The 22350-nt window shown below is 39.5% G+C and overlaps 1 protein-coding gene across 1 annotated transcript in view; it reads left to right on the top strand.

Moving 5' to 3' along the window:
* Window positions 1-22350, top strand: part of LOC121522718 (ephrin type-A receptor 6-like) — a 237683-nt gene that overhangs the window by 179878 nt on the left and 35455 nt on the right. The window contains exons 6-8 of the mRNA XM_041807340.1: window positions 12953-13077; window positions 15288-15450; window positions 20629-20737. Of these exons, the coding sequence (XP_041663274.1) occupies window positions 12953-13077; window positions 15288-15450; window positions 20629-20737 (397 nt within the window). The remainder of the gene's footprint in view (window positions 1-12952; window positions 13078-15287; window positions 15451-20628; window positions 20738-22350) is intronic.

The raw sequence follows: 22350 nt of genomic DNA, 5'->3' as shown, positions 1-22350 counted from the left end.
TAGGATACATTATTCTTTAAAACACTAAGTGTCACCTTGTGCATTATGAGTGCTTTTAAAGTGCACGCTGTCTACTGTATTCAAGCAATCCTTCATGACCCATTTAAGAAGCATTGTATCAGTTGTGTGGGCTATTTTAACTCCGGGTTGGCTGGCTTTGACAGCAGGGTTGTGTATAGATGTCTCGACTTGAAATGTGCTCAACGTGAAAGAGCGCATTGCCACGCTGCCTGCTGTGTGTTCTGCTGCAGTAAGTCTGCTCTGGGTGCTATAGGAGGGTCGACTGCTATTTATATTGTACCTCCACTGCAGTGGCACTCCTCTCCTCTCCCTCTGCACTCCTGTTCACAGAGGAGAGGAGACAAGAAGAGACTTTGAAGTTATAAAAGTTTTCATTCTGTTCTGATCTGACAGTGATGACTTTATGTGGAACAAGTCAAAGCATTTCCTTTTTTACCCACGAGTGTGGCTGCTTTAGGTAAAGGGATTTTGAGAAACAACATTTGAATTGTGGAAGTTTATTTGTCTACCTAAACTCATAACTGTAGACAAATTCATCTACATCCCATTATCAACACCAGGCATCAATAAGGGCTCATCTGAAAGACCGTTTAAGAACACCATAAATATAAATCCATCTATTTGTGTTCCTATTCTAATAAGGCTGGGCATATGTTGAGTGTTTTTTGGGTGTTTTTGCCATTATTATGATAGGATATCTGAAGAAAGACAAGAAACATGGAGGGAGAGTTGGGGGGGGCACATGCACCACTGAAACAGGGACTCGACTCACGACCAGTGTGTTGAAGACTACAACCTCTGTATGTGGAAACAAATCTTCTGTGAAGATTCTAAGAAAGAAAAAATGCACTCTTAGAGCGGCTAATGTTGAAAATCAGTGCCAAAAACTGCATCTTTAATCAAGATAACAATAAAAAGTATGTGTTTAGCATGCCGAATTACAGAAATGCTATTTTGATTCTTGTCTGATAAGCCGCTAGGCGTACACTTTTATTTAAACATCAAGAAATAAAGGTCAACAAAAGCATGCCATATTTTTGTCCTCCCAAATTTTCTGAATTTAATAATCCTAGGGGGGCCGGATGGGAAGACACACACCTACATATACATGCTAACAGCAAACTCAGGGTCCAGTTGCCATCAACTGAACTAAAGCATGCTTGCCCAAGGTCCAAGCAAATTTTGAAAGAAGTAGGGGCAATTTCCTGCATTCTGGTGCATTTTATCATGTTTTTAGATTAATAATTATCTCCCTCTTTCATTGTTTTTCCTTGGAGCCAGCATGATCTGCAATTACTGTCTACTATGTTCTGGTGTAATACACAGAGGACTGACACTGACAACTTTTTTGGCACTTTATTCTCTATTTAATTTACTTTAATTTATATTCTATTTGCATCTAATTTTTAGAAATTAAACTTGTTTCGGGCTATGTAGCAAGCACTAACCTACGCTTTGCAGAAAAAACTGCCTGTCACCTTTAAGCACTCACCTCAGCAACAGAGCTGTCTCCACTGTCCCTGCATGCTGACTCTGCCCTTGCCTCACTCTCAATCTCAACCACCTATATCAGGAGACATGGAGATGCATTGAGCATTTTTTCATATTGATAACTGAAATAAGCTGTAGATTGTAGATTGTTCATGTGAAGAATTCTGTGATGTAGCTAAGTCATGTTATCAGCATATCAAATACACAGGTAGTAGCAGCCTAATAATTATGTAGGCTACATTAGAAATGGGCCACCTCCCTAAAACATGACTGAGCAGTTTGACAGTTCAGAAATTGTCAAATGTGTGTTCAGACCTGGAGTCTTTTTTTAATGGACGCTGTCAGAGAGAGGAATAACGTCATGAGAGAGAAAAAAAGTGAGTAAAAAAGACCCTAAATATGTTTACAACTACAGATGAACTTCCTTCTGTCAATTCTTGTTTTTATAACGTCATAATTCCAGCCCTCATCCTTTATCTGGGCTTAAGACTGCCAAAACTGACTCAAGAGAGATATTCTGGCAGCTACTTCTAATTGTATTTTTAGTTGGATTTTTTAATTCTCTTTTTCATAAGTTTAGTTTTCTTAACTTTGGTTTAGTTTTGAAACTTATAATCCAGTTAAGAGCCTACAACAAATCACAGTGAGTAATGAACATTTTAAACCATTTGATTCATAATGTTTTTTCTTTTTTTCTTTGGATTTAAATGAACCAAAAAGAGACAATAGACAATCTGCCAAAGCAACGTGGAGGGTTGAACATCTCCTGCTCTGACTCCAGCTGAGAGGGACTGCTGTGTGAAGACTTGGCTGCCTGTCTGAGTGCTTTGAGACAGGGAGGGGCTCACAGCTGCATCCCTGTTCACTGAGAAAAGCAGCAACAATACGTGCTTTCACATCAGTCTCCTAAAGTCTCCAATAACACCAGAAAAAGTCGCTAGATTTGTCGCTAGTCTTTTTTTTTTTTTTTTTTTTTTTTTTTAAAGCGTCGCTAGAGGGGTCTGAATACTTGCTAAAAATAGCAACAAAGTCGCTAGGTTGGCAACACTTCTCCCTTGTAAGGTGCCTGATGAGAGCGAGGTGCCAGCCTGCTCGGGGTGCTAGCCTGCTAACATTCTTATCAGAAAAGCTGGCTGTGTTTGGCCATGGAAGAACGCGATTTAGCTGTTTGGTCACTCAAGGGAAAACTTGGGCAACTCTAACTTACTTTCCCTTTCTTCAAAAAAAAACTCCTTATGTCCATCTCTCGTCTGTAGAACAGTCAAAGAAAGTATATCAGCAAAAGCTGGACATTTTGACATTTGCTGCTGCTGTCATTGATCCGACTCTCAGTCTCAACATGCCTGCATGACGTGGCTGTGTGTGTGTGTGTGTGTGTGTAGGAAACCAGGAAAACGTGGAGTGGATTTCTATTGATATGGGCAATCCCCCTAATGAAAAAATGGAACGTATTTAATTGTGAAGCAATGGAGAGAACATGGTCATGCACTAATACTTCTGATGGCAAATGTGGGGGGGTCCAAATGACTATTTTTTTTTTAAGGTGAGGGGGATGTGACCCCCCCAATTGTATTGTGGCGACGCCCATGCTTCAGGTTCAAAATTGACCTGACAGTTTGTGCCCAGCCACCCAAAAAAAGACGACAAAAGTGCTGATTATAAAAAGTGTCATGAGATCCTTAATGTTGCAGTTTAGCTATATGAAGGTATAAATATGCATCGGCTGATTATCTTTGCTTTTTACTTTAACAACTTGAGAGAAAATGCACTGACACCTATGTCTGCCCACATATTTGTCATTTCTCATTACTGAATGCTTGGTGTAAGCATAATGAAGCTTTTAAGTAGCAGAATAAGAAGCCGACAAGGTGCTAAGGACAGGGACCAGCAGGGAAATCAGCTGTCAGCGGCCACATTCCTCCCTTCTTCTCATTAATTAACTTTTGGGGGGGGGGGGGGGGTTGTGGCCAAATGAGTATTGATTGTGGTGGGCCAGTAAAGGGCCGGTTTCACTGGCCTTTCCCACACGTCATTGCTTCTCCACGTCCCCATTAAGTGGGAACAAGAGGGATCAGTGGGAAGCTGGGACCCTATTAAAGACGGGACCTCAGAGTGTCAGACAGGCTAGCTAGCGCACAGACCTTTCCTATGAGACAGCACAACACTTCTTTTGCTTTGTGTCCATCTCTTTTAAATCCCTCTTCTACTGCTTTAGTGAAGATTATCAATAAAAGTAAAAGGTTCAAATGTTTCTTGCTTGAAAGTCAAAGACTATTGAAAGTCAGACTCTGTCTCGCTTTCTTTGATTTGCCTCTGTTTTTGTCTTCCTTTTTTGTTACTTTTATTTGCTCCTCTCTCCTACCACAACTCAAAGCCACAAAAAGAGTGGAAATAGCTTGGAAACCTGCAGAGAGGTCTCTTTCTTTTCTTTTCCACTCTGCCTCTCCGATCCCTGCTTTTGTTGCGTGACTGATGATTTTAATTACCTGTTAACTCCCTGTGCTCAGCAGATACACATGATAAATGGTCTGGGTGACTGTTGTAACCACCATCTGGATGGGGCAAAGGAGTCTTAGGAGCTTTTCTCCACTGTCATACCAAAGACAGCCACCACAGCAGGGGGGGATTGCAGGTGTGCCACGGGAACAAGAAACTCTCCCAGTTTAGATCCGGTTGACAGCTATTTAGTGTCATAAGGGTCACATCCATTTTCCTCTCTAAAACTGCAGGCAGCAACAATATGCCTCTACAAAAAGAAGTCCATATCACCACCGCTGGGGAGGAGAGATTGCTGTCGATGATTGGCCAGCAAAATTGCAGCACTTCATATGGAGATTGTAGTGGAGGAGAAGGAGAAAGAAATGTGGAACAGTGTAGATACACTGTAAATGAAAGGAGAAGTAGGTATCATGTACCTGTGCCATGGTCAGCATCATGTTCAAAGATAATAATCTGAGGCTCACACGAGTTTCATGGCAATGGTGTAATAAAAATGAAAGTGTTGCAGAATTTTTTTGAAGATAAGGATATAAAGCTTGTTTAATCCATAGTCACTAAAAGAAAACTGAATTGAAACAGTGAGTCCAAAATCACACCAGCTGAATAAGAGTTTTTAGGCATTTTCACACAGAAAGTTAGATTCGTTCCTCTTTTTCTGAAACATCTGAATACCCGGCCTGCACACAGTAACTTTCCCCTGTCTGGATATGTCCACCTCTGTTAAACTTTATGTATGCTGTGATTACTTTGCTCATGAGCAATTTTTATAAAGATGCAACAAATCCTCAGCTGTGGTTTACTTCTAAACTTGTGGTTCTTTCATTAAAACATTATGAATGCCCCGTGTGTAGGAGCATTGTTAATGGCATTGCAAATCAATAACCAAACAAACTGGTACAGGCAACACTGAAGTTGAAGGTTGAAGGTGTCTATATACTCCAATCACTTGAGACCCATTCACTGCACACAGGTGATCCCTGTTTCACTAATTGTGAGAGCAGTAGCACCAACTAGCTGGACCTCTGATGAATTAGGCCAGTCACTTAAAGAGGGGTGAATATTTTGAGGTCAGGTACACAAATCAGTAATGGTGTTTTTTTCTGAGACGGATAACAGGGGGATATGTTTATGTCTGTAACTGAAATATTATTTATAACTGATAATAATGATGCTAATTGATTTAGAGTGAAGCCAGTAGAGTGAAGTCAAAATCCCTCTGGGTTTGTTGTTCTTAGCTTTGAGTTAACATTGACAGGGCAGCATTTTCTTCAGCTTGTTAACCACACAAAGGCTAATCTTTCTGATTTTTTTGTTTGTTTGTTTATTTGTTCGCCCTGCCACCCTATAGGGAAGAGACAGTCTGGCACACTCAGGGTTGTTGTATATGATGGCACAATGGCAGAGCTCTGCCTCAAGAGAACAACTGAAGAAGAAACAATTGACATTTAAGACAAAGAAATGACTTTCTGTGGTCTAAAAACAAATAGCAAGCACATCAACTCCAGGCTTTATATCTAAATAGAAAGTTCTTTAAACTGCTGCCCTTGGCTGAGCATTGAAACATGAATGGCAGGGGATGTGGGCAGACGGCACCACTGAGAAAGAGAGAGGAAGTGTGACTAAAGAAAAGGTCTGTTTTGGTTTAAGGTGCTATAGCCTAAGTGTGACTTTAACCAGACATATATTTTCAAAGTTGTACAGTATACAGTGTATCATACCTTAATTTAGCTGGGCATGAAATGGTGTCCTGTCTCAGGACTACCTCGCCTCTCACCCAGTTGGAATTTTCCCCCGTGTATCTAAGGATAAACTATAAAGGAAATGGATAGATGGATGGGCAGTGTAAGTAAGTAACACTGAACTCTCAGCAAGACCCAGAACAACTTGGATGGAGGGAAATCTGATTCTACAAAACCCTGAAGTCCATTCTAATGAGGCAACAACTTCATTTAAACTGTTAGATTGACTGGAGCAGATCAGTCACTTATTGGAGTTGGATATAAACTCTCTTTAATTAGACTAAGATCAGTTAATGAGACAGCGGTCAGGTTTCTGTGGTGTTGTCTGCATGTTTATTGCTTGGAGTTCGTGTCAGAGAGCAGATGACCCACGGTGTAATTGGAATGACCTCCTGCATTAATGAAGGGTAATGATGATAGTCCCCAAAGCAGACCCCATGTCCCTTCAGTTTCCTCCCGGGGTATTAAAGAGCACACACATTAACACAGACACACACAAGCATTGACACAGAGATTAAAGATGTCACAAATATGACACTGATTACTTGAGATCCCTGTGGTAAAACTGAAAGCAACTTTAATTCATTCACTTATTGCTTGGATGCTTCTGAAGCACACCATGGACTTGTCATTGCTTAAACTCTAGTCAAATAGTTTTAAATACACAAATCTTCATCAAATGTTATTCATTAGAATTGAATATGTTCGTGTTTGCACACATGTAAGAAATTGCATGACTTTCTCCAGTGAATCTCTTAATGCTCTTTACTCCAGATGCATCCTGAAAGACCAATTTCAGTCAAACATGACGAAAACACAACCAGACACAAAAACAAGGAGACACATATCAATATGACAGCCGTAAACAAGAGCACCTATAGTGTGTATGTGTTGCTCTCTCACTATATCTCTCTATCACCGCTGAATCAGTGGAGTGTTAGGACATCGTTTAAGCTCTCGCACAGCATCAATACTGGCTCTATTGATTTTTTCAAACAGTTAATGGAAGCCTTTAGGGCAGGAAAGCTAATTAAAATCATATGCAGGTCAAGCTCATTTAAAGACTCCCCATTAGTTTATGTTGAGCTTAACCACGCTTGACTGGAAAATCCATCCATCGGGCATCGTAATTGACTGGTGTTTCTAATGGCTTTCCAATGCTGCTGCATCTCACAGAAAGAGAGTGAGTTCCTCTGGCAGATTTCATGCTGCAGGTCTAATAACCCACAAACAGAGTCATTAAAGATGGCTGCAGTGTGTCCTGTGTCCTCAAATATCTCGCCTTTGCCTGGAGACAGTAATTGTTGGAAACAAACAATATGCCCACACTTTACTCACAGAGGTAGCCTCAGACGCTGTAGTGTGTTTGAGTGTCTTAAAGGTTGTGTGAGTAGAATGGATGATGCTGTGGAGGAAGTCTGGTCTGACTTTTGATGGAGCCCCATGAATTCCAATCTTCACTGTTAATGTTAGGTGTTTAGATAGATATGTTCACAGTGTGGCCCAGGATGGTCAGAAATATAGACAAATTGTAAATACTCTGATTATTTTTAGCTAAAGTGCATGATCTAAAAATTTAGTATCATCCTCAACTTAAATTCTAAAAATTGTTGAGCCTGCCAATTTGGAGAAGGCAAGCACTAATACTAAACACAATGTTTAATGTGTTTAGGTTGTCCAAAAGTATATACCAGCTGACACACCAGATGGATGTGTTTCACACATCCATCTGGAAAACCTCTCATACACAGTGTTTGGGAAAGGGCAGAGGCTTTGAAAAAATCCTTGGAGGGTGATTAGATGAACGTTCTGTCTGTCAGATCTTTACAGGACAATCAGAGCAACAACACATGACGTAGCCGCTACCGAGGAGTAAATCCATGGAGAACGCGAACCTTGGCAACTGTAGACATGTCAGTACACGACTTTTGTCATTATTTCAAAGAACACAACTCAATGCTGTTCTTTGTTCTTCTTTTAAGGAGGAAATGTCGTCAAGTTCTGATAAAACTGACGCTTTAGCAGCATCCACGCTAATGTCTTCCGCCATATCTGCACAGACCTCTTGTTGCTGCTTGCTTGCTTATGTCACGACTCCGCTGAGCCCGAAAGTACTGCCCCTTGTCGCTGATTGGTCCTGTCACTTTCTAACCGGGCCAAAACAGTTCAGATGGGAGCTTTGCAAGATGGATTCCCCAGTGAGAAACACGGAAATGGGCATATCCATCTGCTTTGCAAGGTTATATATATACTAGAGTCTGAGGTGGAAACTACCAAATTGCATTTACTCAAATGACTGTGTTTGTGTTAGTTTTATTGTAAGTTTTAACCAGAGTAATTGCACTTTTATTTGAGTGCAATACTCAACAATTCTTTTTCTACCTCTGTTGACTGCACAGTAGCACATAGTGAAAGAATGAATCCACATCAGTGGTTCTCAAATGGTTTTGCAAGGGATATTACAGAAAATCTGTAGATATTTATGATTTTTTCATGGCACCAGTTTCAAACCAGTACACCCAAGAAGTGTTCTGAGATGTATCAAGGTCAGTTGGATGATGATGATGATGTGGAGTGCAATTCAACACAGACAGACAGACACACAGTCAATTATAGTATTAAGATTCATGCATCATGTTATGTCATCCTACTATATGGGCCCAGCCTACAGGAAAGAAGAGTTGGTGTTGAATCTATCTTTTATACAGAATGATTTATTTATTAGATTATTTAATTTAACTTTGAAGAAGTATATTGGAAAAAAGTACTTTCACTTTTACTTAAGTAGATTTTAACAAGAGTAGCTGTATGTTTACTTGAGCTCAGTAGTTGAGTACTTTTTCCACCCCTGACCTACTCTTCCCGCCCATAATGTTGAAACTGCATCAAAGCAACTAGACAGCATATAAAAATGCTCACTGTTAACTCCAAGAAGACAAAAGCCAACCAATACTCTCAAATTAAGTGGAACTAATTTCAAAGCATGGTCAGATACAAAGTAAATCCAGTGTATGAGTAGGATGGGATGCTAATTTTCTGCTCCTTTAATTAAGAATCATTGATTCATTTTGAAATAGAAAAATGAAAAACATTTAGCAGGTACTGTATATTTTGGGGTTTGTCATTTAATTATTGCAACATGGGCTGTTTTGTTTCCTGTGAGAAGGGATTTTGGAGCTCTGTCTTGGCGTGAGAGTAGAGCTACCACATTTCTACTGGCTATTTTTTTTTTTTTTTCTGCCAGACAGTCGTCCTGCTTCTAAAGCAAACATATTGTATTTACACGTCAGCTCTTGGCTGTTTGTTTGTGAACCACGTGCTTCTTGCAAACTGTGTTCCCTTGTTTGCTCTCCCAACTTGTGTGAGTGTGCATTTTGCATTGCCTTGTGGTGGGAGGCTGATTTGGATCTGAGAGTCAGGGGGAGATTGTATTTAGGCTGTGTTTATTGTTCCCTATCAGGGGCCAATATGCTAACAGCAGATGCCAACCGTCTTGCTGTGTCTTAGTTTGATGCCTCCTCTGCGTGACTCTTGCTGCAGAGCATAAAGCTGTGCCGCCTCTGTTGTACCCAGCTGGCACACACCAGCGAGGGAACCCTGCAACGTCTCAGCTTCAACAGAGTGCTTCATTAGACAGAGTTAGATCAGATAAAATCCCCCTGAGATGAATTTTCTCTGCCACTGAGGACAGACGGGGCAGAGGATATGAGCACGATCTGAGTAGGATGGTCGTATGAGAGGTTATATGTAATAATAACACCTAATAAGATATCAGCTATTGTGGCGCAGGAAGAAAGAGGGTTTATTTACTACTCTACTGCTGCGCGCCTTCTTTCATAAGAACCAAAACATGTACAAACACATACCCAGTATTTATATGTGCATGTATACACTCACTGCCCTTTGAGCTTGCTGATTATGCTATTATTATTACTACTCACGCATGATATTATGTTGTTCTATTTGCCCCAGCATTTCAGGCAACCTACCAAATTTTAAATGGCTATTAAGTTGTTAGTTATTAAGGAGAAGCCAAGCATTAAAATGCATTTAAAGTGAAATGATTGTTGCTCTATATTCAGCTCTCACCTAAACCCTCCAGCCTTATTTCATCGGTCACCAGGTTTTAATCCAGTTGAAATTACTGACCTGAGTTTGTGGCTGCTTGATTAACTGCGTGTTCTAATCGTGTAGTCAGAGTGATCATGACCTGAGCACATGAATAATGATGAAGAGTAGTAATTATAGAGTAGATGCATAAAGTAGTTGTGTTAAATGTGATTGGTTTTTGTAGCTTTATTTTGTCTTGTTTTGTTTTTGTAAATGACTGAAAAGGGCAAATTTGCAGTGATTGTTGAATGGATTTTAAGCAGGTAAACAGGCTGCAATAGCTCAAAACAATTGCATCAACAAATGTGCTTAAAAGGAAAATTGTATTGAAATGAAAAGAATGACAGAGGTCTGAGACAGCTGTACAAAGGAGACCTACTGCTTGATCAGTGGAAGACCCAACAGCAGTGTTTTGTTGATGCAGAAGGGAAGTATGTTCAAGGAGAAAGACATTGAAATATGTTTCTTAAAGTGTAAGTAAACCCCCAGCTCAGAGCTAACTCCGCCCACTTTGGACTTTTGAAAAATGCACAAAAAATGGACAGTTTAATACTGAGAGGAGGGAGTGGGAAAGGACGGGGCTTTTTCCCTTGGTGAAGCAGTACTGACAGTGATGTCCCCTTGCCAGAAAGTGACACAGAGTCTGACAGCACTGCTGCCTCCTTTAGAAGTGGAAGGTTTTTCCCCTCCAGAGTCCCCTGAAGCAGGCTGTAGTGTGGTGGTGGACCGTGGTGGTCCTGAGCACTACCTGTTTGGGCCGTTGGCTCCAGCACTGGCGTTACTAAAGCCGGAGCTCTCAGAGCCAAGGCAGTGCAGGAGCATCCTACCACGTGGTAGGATTCTACGTTCCGCCTTTTCAGAAAAGATTTTTCAAAGCAGATGTTTGTTTAAGCTAATTAAAAGCCATAAATGCAGATTTTTATCAGTGTGGGTCAAATGTCATAAACAAAACCAGTACTGATGTGTTTTATCATAGTTTAGTCTGAAACCTCAGTGTACAGCTGAAAAAAAATGTTAAAGTGTTCACTACCACTTTAAATAAAATTGTATTACAGTATTAGTCTTGTGTTTTTTAATAGCCATATCTCATATGTGGTGCCAATACACCACAAAAAGCATGCTTTGAAATTGTTTTTGGTTTGCCTTTATGCAGAATGTGTCTTTCATTTGCATCTAGCTCACAATGGTGTATTCTCTCTGTGTTTTTATGTGTTTTTGAATTGTAGAATGTCTCGGTGTGCAGCATCCTGCTCTTATTAAACAACCTTTGGACCCTTATGGTGCATTTGCCCTTGACAGCCACCGTGGTCGACTTTACTATTAGAGACACACTTTATCCTTGCTTCAACCATACAAACATAATGCCATCTGAAATTATTGAAACTCCTATCTAGATGGATCTGCCATGGCAGGCAACTGTAATAAGCTGTATGAATACTCACCCTGGAGTTCTCCTTATAGCTAAACATTTATCCACACAGTTACAGACTTTCTACTTTTCTTTTGTTAAAGGCTGCTCTAGAGGCATTCTTAAATCTCCATGTTTCTGAATGCTTCCAACCAGCTTCACACTCCGCACCAGCTTTCGTTCCAAAATATACTGCTAATTAATTTCTTCCAACTCCAGGTGAGAAGGGAGATTTAAAGATATGCTGGAAGGCAGCAGTGTTAGAATCATGTATGCGGGTATGAGGAGATAAAGCCAAGAACAGATGGAGGGAAAAGGCAGGTGGTGAGGGACAGGAAAGCAAGCAAGTAAGTAAGAGAGGGATAAAGGGAACAGAAGAGTTCACTTTTGGCCCATTCTATTCGATTATTAGCAGCAGGTCTCTTGCTAACAAGACTATACTGCACAACTCACAGCACACATCTTATACAGGCCCCGGATCTTACCCCAAAGAATGTCCTCCACAACCCCAAAACCCTCAGATGATCCTCTTTGCCTCCCCTGATCCCCAAGCCTTCATTTAAACCCAAAGTCAGGCGAAGAAAAGACTGCATCCAGCCTCCCTTAATGCACTACTGTAGAATAAATAATGTCAGTGTCATCATTTCACTTTGAATACACATGAGAGAAGCAGCCCTACATTTTATATCCACATAATGAGTCAGCTCTGTAACATTAGCTGATATAATATATAATAATGACTCTCAGGGCAGTTACATCTGCTGACCTCTCCTGGGAGCTCAGTGCAATTATTTACCCAGTGGAAAATCATGGAGCACAGCTAATGCGATGCAGCCCAAGAAGAAGAGGATGTAGCTTCCTTGACTTATTTTCAATTAAAACAAGATGATCTTATGAGAGAGGTAGACTTTTCTTTGGCTTAAGGCTAATTTGAAACTGGATGACTGAGAGTGATTGGGGATGTCTGATAATTATTAGACAGCATAGACAGGTGGTGGTCTGCTCTGTGGGTTTCTTAGTTTACCGTGAAAACCTTTTGCACTAGAAAGTCTCTGTGTGTTGTGGCTGCTGAAAACACTCGGTATTCAGCTCACAGTCTTCTCAATCTGACTGCTTGCTGAGGTCAACTGATTCTCCCTTCATCCACAAAGTCTGCAGCCACATGAGCAGCCCTGTGAGGCTAGACGTAGCAAACTGATGGCTAAATAGTGGCATCGTAATGTAATGTGCTTGCTTTAAAAGTAAGGCATGTTGATAATTAGCCGGTTGTGTTGATTACCGTTATCATTTAACTGAGCATGCACAAGCATGGACCTTTTCTTACACTACCACTGAAGCGACGAGGAATACAGATCAAACATTTGAAATGTAATGAAAGGAATCAAAATTAGAAGCTTGTTTAACAGTTTGGCCAAAATTAAGCAGCTTTATTGGTATTTGTGTTATCATTTCTCCCTCACCAACATTTAGAAAGGCACACCGAATGAAACAAACTTGAGAATCAAACCCCTTTTTTTTGCACCTTTCAGAATCTCCAGTTGAAGGCCAAGGGTTTAAAAAATAATTTGCTTGTTTCATAGTTGTTAAAAAGAAATGTAGTTTATTGAAAGCACACACCAGGGAGAGCTGGTAATAAGAGTAACACATTGAAGCTGATGTGTGTGTGTGTTTTGTGTCTGAACAGGACCATCTCTGGTTGGGGCTCTGAAGAAGGACTGGGCTTCTCCTAACAGCATCGCTCTGTCTTGGCAGCAGCCAGAACAAACAACGCTTCCCATCCTCGACTATGAGATCAAATATTATGAAAAGGTATAATTGGTTCTGGTTTTATCCAGGTCCAGGCTTAAATTATAGAGCAGACAAGCTTGGCTGACCTTGTTGGAGACTTATTTATACATGAAATTAAGGAGAATACACACAGATCTGAAGGTGTACAATCACGTAACAGTACTCAATTTATATATATTTTAAGAATCTATTTAAAAAGCAGCAGGTATTTCAAGGTCTTTATGTTCAAAGCAGAAAACTTGGACTCAAACTGAAACATTTCTTTGGTCATAATCATCAGTGAAGTCCAAACACGGCAGTGTTGTCTGGTGTTTCAATGAGTCTAATAGAAATTCTGTGGTTGGCAATTATATCCCAGGAGATTTAATCTATATCTGCAAATCCAAATAAAGCAAATTAAAATGAAATATCATTAGCTCTCATTCTTTAACACAGTGTCAGTAAAGGTTTTTTTAAATTTTCTCATGTTTTTTATCAATGTACAAACATGTAGTCACAGCACCACTGAATGATTTGTTATAATGAAAATTGATGCAAGCATGCACTCTTTGTGAGGTTTTTGGTGAAGGCTTTGGAAATGTCAATATATAGGCCTGATCTAAATGTAGCAGTTAGCAGTTAGTGGAAATAGATTTTTTGAGTAATCAATATTGGTACTTTATAGGATCAACTACACTGTTCCTGTACTTAAAAATTATGTTTAAATCCAACAAAAAAAAGGTGTTTAAGTACTTTTCGTAGCCACATAGTCATCATCCACTGCAGTTGTCCCTATTTTCTATCACATGCTTTAATCTTGGATATTGATGCCACCCAAGGTGGCCCAACCTAAGGGACTGCAAGTGACAATAAGTAAGGATGCCTGGTATTTAACTTTCTGCTGATATATTATATGCTGATATTACCTTAGTGGTTATCCATATTCAAATATGTATTTCAGACATAAAACTTCAGTCCTTTGAACACATTTTAATGTATAAGGATGAACTAAGAAAGAAACTTTTCTAATTAAAACACACTCTGAAGTTTAAAGATTGAGAATGAACAAAGAAAAACAGCTCAACTGGTGTAGGTCTGTTGGCCCAGCTTAAAACTTTACAAACTTATTGATACAATCAGCAAAAAATTTACTGTTAAAATTTTGGTTTAGAATATCAGCAGAAATTTTGATATCTGCTGATGCTGATAATTGCCTTTTTTATGTTAAAGTCTTTTCATTGAGTTTTTAAAGATACAGGAAAAACAATAACAGAGTTAGGTAAATATAACAACACCCATCCTGGTACCTTTGTTTCATGAAATATTTCTAAGGCACAACTGGGAGCAACAACCCACACGAAGCAAAGTGTTGCTAATTGTGCCAGTGGCCAAATCTAAGTGCCCTTCAAGCTCATGCTATTTGGGTATTGAGAAAATGCGACAAAAAGGTCCCCAGATCTAATGGAATTTTTCTTCTGAACCACGGATTGAAAGTCGTGTGATGATATTGTGCATCCCTAACAACAAGTGAAAGGTGCACACTGAGCCAGGAAGTCTTCTACTATCATGTTGACTGTATTGAATATTTTAGTTACTCCCTACAGGCACGACTTCTCTAAGTCAGAAACTTCACTCATGGTGCAAAAGTGTCCAATGCCCAAAGGCATTCTGGGAACAGTGACAAAAAAAACACTTTGGTCTGTTTGGTCTTAAAGTGCAATATTGAATTGTCATGAGAGAGTGTGACGTCCATTCAGCTTGTGATGGGAAGTCATACCTTTGAGCCAAAAGAAGACAGGACAAAGTCGAAGTCCAAGGATATTTGATTAAATAAAGTCATATTCTGACTGTTAAATGATTATAAACACTTCACATTGTGCACTGAATGACAAACATTGGCCTGTCTAAGCTGACTTAATTGATTTATGTTTCTTTGCAAAATTGTTCTATTACAGGGATATTTGTGTAATAGAGAAACTGGCAGCTCAAACAGGTCTTTTTCTTTCATGTAGATTTTTGATGTAACATCGTTTGTTCTCTAAAGTTGATGACTTTTAGCTCCCCATCAGCAATAGACTGTTGCTGGCATGCAGATCTTGTGCAAAAAGCCAGTGATATAGAAAAAGAACAGAAAACACAAATTTTACTGAAGCTTTAATGTTCATGACTGTTCAATAATATGAAAGATGACTTTTGTTAGATTTTTCTTTTTTAATCGCCTGTTTGGAATAATCTTCCTCTCACTCCCACAGGAGCATGAGCAGCTGAGCTACTCATCTACGCGCACCAGGGCTCCCAGTGTAATCATCTCAGGTTTAAAACCAGCAACCTGGTACGTCTTCAGTGTTCGCACCCGCACGTCAGCTGGATACAGTTCCTACTCCCCAAAATATGAATATGAAACCACAGGGGACTGTGAGTACCTGTCACTATCTGTAATAGCTATTTCTGGGGAGGGATGCATCTGTCTTTGTGTGATTGTATCTATTTGTAACCCACTTCTGCTGATGACAGTGTTTTCAGAGTAGTTTTATGAGATAAGAAAAATTATCCGAAGCATGTGGCAGCATCCAGAATGACTTGTTTGTTCTGAGGACTTAAGTTTGGAGATAGGATCATGATTTCAATTCAGTTGAAGTTTGTTGAGTGGGTAATGTGGCGTAAAGAATTCAACAACCATGCAAAGTGTTGATAGTAGGATTTATTTCACTCTTAAGTCAGGGTGAGGTGCAACCATCTACTATAAGTCCACATAGTATATACAGTGCTCCAGCCATCAATGAACACATTTATGGAAAGTAACAAAGCCAGTGAAGAGCTTTCCTACTGGATGAAAATGATCAGTTATTAGGTTGCAATAGCAATGTTACATCTCATACAAACATTTCTACTTTTACCTCAGATAAAATGTTCTCTAACTGAATAAAAGAATGCGTGTTTCTGTTTTGGGGTTTCTGTTCCCTTTTAAGAAACTTCAGTCTTAGACAGAAGATTCAAGACAAAAGCAGCGCCCTAGTGTCAGGAGAAGTTTACATGGAGCAGTGCTCATGGCAGCCTCCTCCAAGGGCAAACAGCAGATAAAAGCCTGGGTATGAGCCGTCAGACAGGAGCATCCAGAGCCAAAGCAGCTCAAACTGGGAACCTTAGATGAGATGCAGAAAATTTTACACAGGAAAAATTAAATTTGAGTACGGTTACAAAATAACCAAGCATGCCTCGGTACTTGGTAAAGTGTACAACTTCATTATATGAGTCATTGTATTGATACTCCTAGTCAAAAATTGCTCCAATTTGCACATCCAACTGTAGCTTGAGCTAAAAGCCTCGGGTGCTTGCTTTTAAAAATATTCAAGGACCTGTTCATACTTCTTTTTAAAACATATTTAAAACATAGTGCCAGTTAACTTTAGAACAAAGGTAGGAAGAATGACAACATTCAAAGAAATGCAATGGGTCAAATATCCAGTATTTAGCCCAAACCAAGGGTCCTGTATGCATTTTTTTCCCTTTTGTCCCAATAAATCAATCAGTCTTTGTTTGTATAGTGCCAATTCATAACCAAAGTTATCTAAAGACATTTAACAAAGAGAGAAGGTCTAATCCAATGGTTCTCAACTGGTCTGGCCTCAGGACCCAGCAGTCTGTCTTATGACAGTTTGCGACCCAAGTCTCCAAAAAAATTTTCAACAACACATGTTTAGTTCATTGACTATGATGCACTTTGGGGCATGATTGGACCAAAACACCTGATATAAAAAAAGGGGACAAAACTTAAACATTTTATACCCTCTTTCCCCATCATTTTGTGTCAATTTTTGCCAATTTTCCTGAGAACTTGTGAAATTACTTCATTATCATGGGAAAAAATAACCATTTATTGCAAGAAGAGAGACAAATTAGTTGAAATATTGATCAAATATTTAAATGTACCTAATTTCACAGTAAAACAGGGTAAAATTAAAGGTGTCAATGCATGTCTAAGAAGGACTTCAGGAATTTTGCCACCATTTTTTTTTTCAGACACCTTGTTGCAACCCACTGAAAACTGCTCTGTGACCCACTTTTGGGTCCTGACCCACCAGTTGACAACCACTGGTCTAGACCATACTCTCTCCTGTGTATTATTTTCAAGCCAAGATTTGAAAAGTAAAATTTTGAAGCATGAAGCATCCAGTGTGCAGTGGATTTGTTCCTGATATCCAGTGGTGTAGTGCAGGATGTACACAGGTCTATAGAGTAGACCCACTTCTAAATAAAGTTTTCCCTTTTAAGAAATGTATAAATTAAGAGTATACCCTCTTCTGCACATGCCACTGCAATATGACATCACTGCTGATATCCACATGCTGCTGGCTTCACTCTTTCTCTATTGGAAATACTGGAACATGCGTAGCCTGTGAGCTAACTGCGACTAGCGAGCTAACATGAATTCATGACTCTGCTACAAACGCATCCACTAACCTGAAATAATTGCCACCATTTCAATGGCTGATGGCGCCGCCGATTTGCTCTCTGAGAATGGCAGAAATGTCTTTCATTGAAAAAACTGAGCACTCATTATAGTCCATAAGCTAATTAACCACTTAGTTGTCTTGTTTGCTCACCAGGGTGAGACGATAGAATAGAACTCATCACACTCTCATCCACACACCTTATCACATCAGGTGTACACAGGTTGTTAGGATGGACAACAGATGGCAATATTTCCCTATTTACACAATTTCCATTGATCTGTCAGAGCTCAGCCAGGGAGGGAGTGACAATGGAGGCCAAAGAGAAATGGCTTCATTAATAACCTTAAAGATTGGGGGCTTATGAGAAAATATTCATGGCTTAAGCCCTGTAAGCCACCATCTGGCTCCGCTGATTGTCAAAAGAGCGATATTTACAGTATCTTTCAACTGTTGTGGATTAAAAGTTAAAAGTTTCCCAAAAATCAAAACTCCAGTGAAGTGAAGAAAATACACTTAAGTAGTCATGTAAGTTTTCTTTATCAGTTCAACACTGCTCCATCCCAGCCTTTGATTCATTTCGTTTTAAGTGATAATAAGCCACAAAACCGTAATAAAACCATAATAAACCATAATAAAGTTCAATAATACATGCAGAAAATAAAATAAAGTTAATAATAATAATAAAGTTTTTATAAATCTTCTAAACAGACTTCAGTTCAAGACTTGTGATTTCTAGGTCTTAAGTTATAATTACTAAAAAATATAAAACTCTGATGAAATGGCAGAAAAAAAGTAATTTGGTTGTAATGAAAATTGACTAATAAGGTGCTCAACTGTCAGAACAGAGTTCAGGACTTCAACATTAACAAAGAATTATGGCAAAAATTCTGCCACATCAAAGCTGAAAGAGTCTGACAATATATTGAACACTTTAATGTTTTGGAAGATTATCGAACCAGTCCCATATCTTTACCATATCTTTAATATGGTGTTTTAATACTATAGCTCAGTGCCCCCCCACTGTTCATTTACTGCAAAATCTGGTGTGTAAACCCACATTTTTGATACCATATAAAAAGTTATGCAACCCATATAGCTAAGATATGTGCCATCATGATTGCAAGAGCATGAAGCTGCAACTGTCACAGACAAGACAAAACAAATGAACCGTATTCGTTGTGTACCTCACTGTTCGCACAGTGCTGGAAAAACAGCATGGCAGAGATCAGATTGGAAGGGGTTCTTACCATTTTCAATCACTCCCTCCCTCATTATGTCATACGTAGTCTTGCGTTTAAAGAAAATGACCTAACCTTGTGGATTGTTGGTTTGACTGAAAACACCTCTTAGTTAAGCAAAGTGACAGGCAGACTCAGAGAGGGCAGTGAGCTGTGGGTCTGTCTCACAATAGTCACAGGAGGCTGGAGGCTGAACTACCTTACTGTTATCTGTACATGCACAAACTCCATGGTGAAAAAAGGTACTAAAAGAGCGACACAGCTGCACGTTGTGGGCTTCATGGAACAAAATGGACATCATCAGACAGAGGGACAGTTTCTACATGATTTTCCATTTGGGATGATCCCATGGCTTAAATACCAGGGAGACTTAGATTCAAGATATTACTGTGATTCAATACAGTTCTGCAAAGAGAACTTTCTTTTGTGTGGTTGATGATTTTAAAACTTTTGGACACTGGAAGATGTTGGATTGTATTGTGCAGTCCTACCTTACCATCATTGTTGGTTATCATTATACAACTCTAAACTCCTTGGTTATCAGGTTCTCAGTTAGATCATCACCTGAACAATTAACACAATTAAGAGTGCAACAATACAGCCCTGATGTTCAGTGTATCATAAATTAAAGTGTTTTTGTGTATGTCCAGGTAGTAGCTTTGTTACAAGTCAAAATACAAAGGTCCAGCTGCCCTTTTATGTTTGGGTCAGGTATTGTTGAGGGCTGATTTGGCTTCACAGTGGCCCTCTCTCTTCCAAAGCTGCAGAGCTTTGCTTTATCTGCGGATCAGACGCTGCTTGGCCAAGCCTTTGTACTGCTGGCCTTTTATCTGAAAGAGAAAGGAGATTTGGCCTCTGTCACTCTTCCCTCCCTGTCAGTCTGCCTGTCTTCCTGTCACTCACTGTCTCATGAACTTGTTTTTTTTTTTCTCCGTCTGTGTGTCTGTCTGCCGCTTCCGCCTCTCTCGTTTTCTCATGTTTGTCTTTATCTCTGTCATCCATTTTCTCATCTTTGCGTTCATCCCGTCCTCTGCCACCTGTCTCTCTGTCATTGCACACACAGCTCATTACAGCAGCGTCAGTCCAGTACGTCTGCTTAGTTAGTGATGTGAAGAGTGTGTGAAGCTGACAGCTGGGAGAATTGTCTTGTGTGATCTGGCCACCGCCACTTTCACTCTCCCTCCCTCTGAGTGGTCTGTAATTACTTTTATCTTGCCACACACAGTCAAACATACTTGCACACACTCATAGATTAGACACCCTGCACACACATACATGCTCTTGACTTAACATCCACTCCCAAATACTGTATAAGCTTCACTCATTCCACTAGCTACCATGCACTATGATCTCCAATTCATATTCATTAAGCGTGAAATATTATAGAAATAAGTTTGGTAATGGCAATCATCTTTCAATTATCTCAGATTCGTTAGCCTTGTGACAAGACACAGAAAAGGGAAAATCATGAATATCAAATGGGACCAATTTAACCAAGTGATCATGGACTAAATCACAATTTCATGAATGAATAATATTAATTAGACAGCAGCAGGCATATGAATCATAACAGTACAAAGGATGACCAAGATACTTTACATTACAAAGAACTGATCAAAAATCTCTTTGTCATATGTGGCTGCCATGAGTGTTTGCACGCTATATGTTTGGTCTTTTAATGTAGGGGGACTTATAAGACTGCCTTGAATGTAAATTATCCTGCCTCCAGTGTAATTTCCCCTATTTTCTCTCTTTACTGCTCACCCTTTACCTCTATTCTTCATTCTCTCCTCTGCCCCCTTCAATTTCCTCCTGATTCCCATCTGATCCTTCCTATTCTTTCCACCCTCTTCTTCACTTCCACTCTGCCATTCTTTATTCCATCTTCCTCTCTTCACCAGCATCAGACATCGCTTCAGATCAAGGCCAGGTATTGGTCATCGTCACAGCGGCTGTTGGTGGATTTACTCTCCTCGTCATCCTCACCCTCTTCCTCCTGATCACAGGAAGGTAAGACAGTTGCTTCTGATGTCCTTCCAGTTCATTTTGATGCACTTTATAGTTAGCTATTAGGCTGGAAGTATGAGTTTGAATAAAAACACAAATTAAATAAAAAACTCGTTTTGTTTAAATGTAATTGGCATCAGTGAAGTGATGTAGCAATGCTTAGTTCAGACTCAGCAGTGTAAACAATTATAAACAAATCAATTGTCGGCCAGGGTTGGTGTACTTGGTTGCATGCTAATTGCACATTGCAGCAATTGGAATTTGCTAATTGTTTTTACAGTTTAAAAATAAAACACAAAATTGCTGTTCTGAAATAATGTGCTTATGGAGCTTCTTAGAATATATACAGTACATGTGGCAGAGTTTCTGCTGGACTTTTTTTGTCTCTGGACAAAATGGCCAGCAGTACTCAAGAATTCCAGCCGTTGGAACAGTAGTATGCAACTGGGTAGGTCACGGGACCCACCATCAACTCCTCAATTGGAATTGCAACCCAAATTTTGGAGATTTTTTTCATCAGTCAGATGAATTTAATTAAAAAATAGTAGAGCTTGGGCCTAAGACAGTACCAAAGATGTTACAAAACTAAGAAAATGACAAAACATGCATGTTTTTAAAGCGTCTCATAGACAATTTGATGCAATTTCTTTCCAAGGCACACATCCGCGACCCATTGAAAAGGACTTTGTGACCCACTTTTGGGTCCTGACCCACCAGTTGAGAACCACTAATTTGGAACAACAACCAGACATATACTTTAGCTAGCTGTGTGACCAATAAACTTTTAACAGCAATAAAACATACAAAAACTGAAACATAGTGATGCAGCTGAACTTAGTAAAAATCAGAAACTTTTTCCAGACCTATTGCAAGTCAGTTTAGCAGCCATTCCTTATCAAACAGAAGGAGTTAAACACAGGTAAAGGTATATTTGATATTGCTGCATCACTGAAAAAGCAACCAGACACCTCCGTGTCTGCAGAAGTAATGGTTATACAGTATGATTATGCACCTCCTAACTGTTTTTATGTGTGCGGTTTGTCCAATATGAAGACTGTAATGGTAATGGTCTCAAATAAAAATGCCCCATTATGGAGGATCAGTGGGCATTTTTACCTCATGTTGAGGACATGTGTGGCTGCATTTGTAGAGACTGGGTTATAATTTGTGCATGGAGGCTCATAATAATTCTTAATTCTAAACCCTTAGGCAAAACTAGAGTTGCTTTTCAAGCAGATGACTTAAATGTATATCTTCAAAATTATTATGCTTCATCTATTCCATCACATTCGATGCAATGCTTCTGGCTCATCAAGCCCAGACTGAAGCAACATTACCAAATGTGTGTAATGGAGAAAGTAAAAGAGAATATAGACACACATACTTAGCCCAAGTATGGAAGAGTCTGCCTCTAAATTTGTGTGTAGCTGAACATGTGCAGAGATATGTGAAACTGTATGAAAGGAAACATCAGTGTGGGAAAGAGAAAATTTAGACTTTATTTCAGATTCTGGAAGTCGGAGGGTGAGAGAATAAATAAATTGCCCTCTCGCCCTCAAGAAACTGAAAGAGATGAAGTCCCTCACAAACAGTCAAAAATATCCTTCTCCACAAAG

Source organism: Cheilinus undulatus, linkage group 15 (genome assembly GCF_018320785.1).
Source record: "Cheilinus undulatus linkage group 15, ASM1832078v1, whole genome shotgun sequence".
Lineage (NCBI taxonomy): Eukaryota > Metazoa > Chordata > Actinopteri > Labriformes > Labridae > Cheilinus > Cheilinus undulatus.
This window is presented reverse-complemented; position numbering and strand designations above follow the sequence as displayed.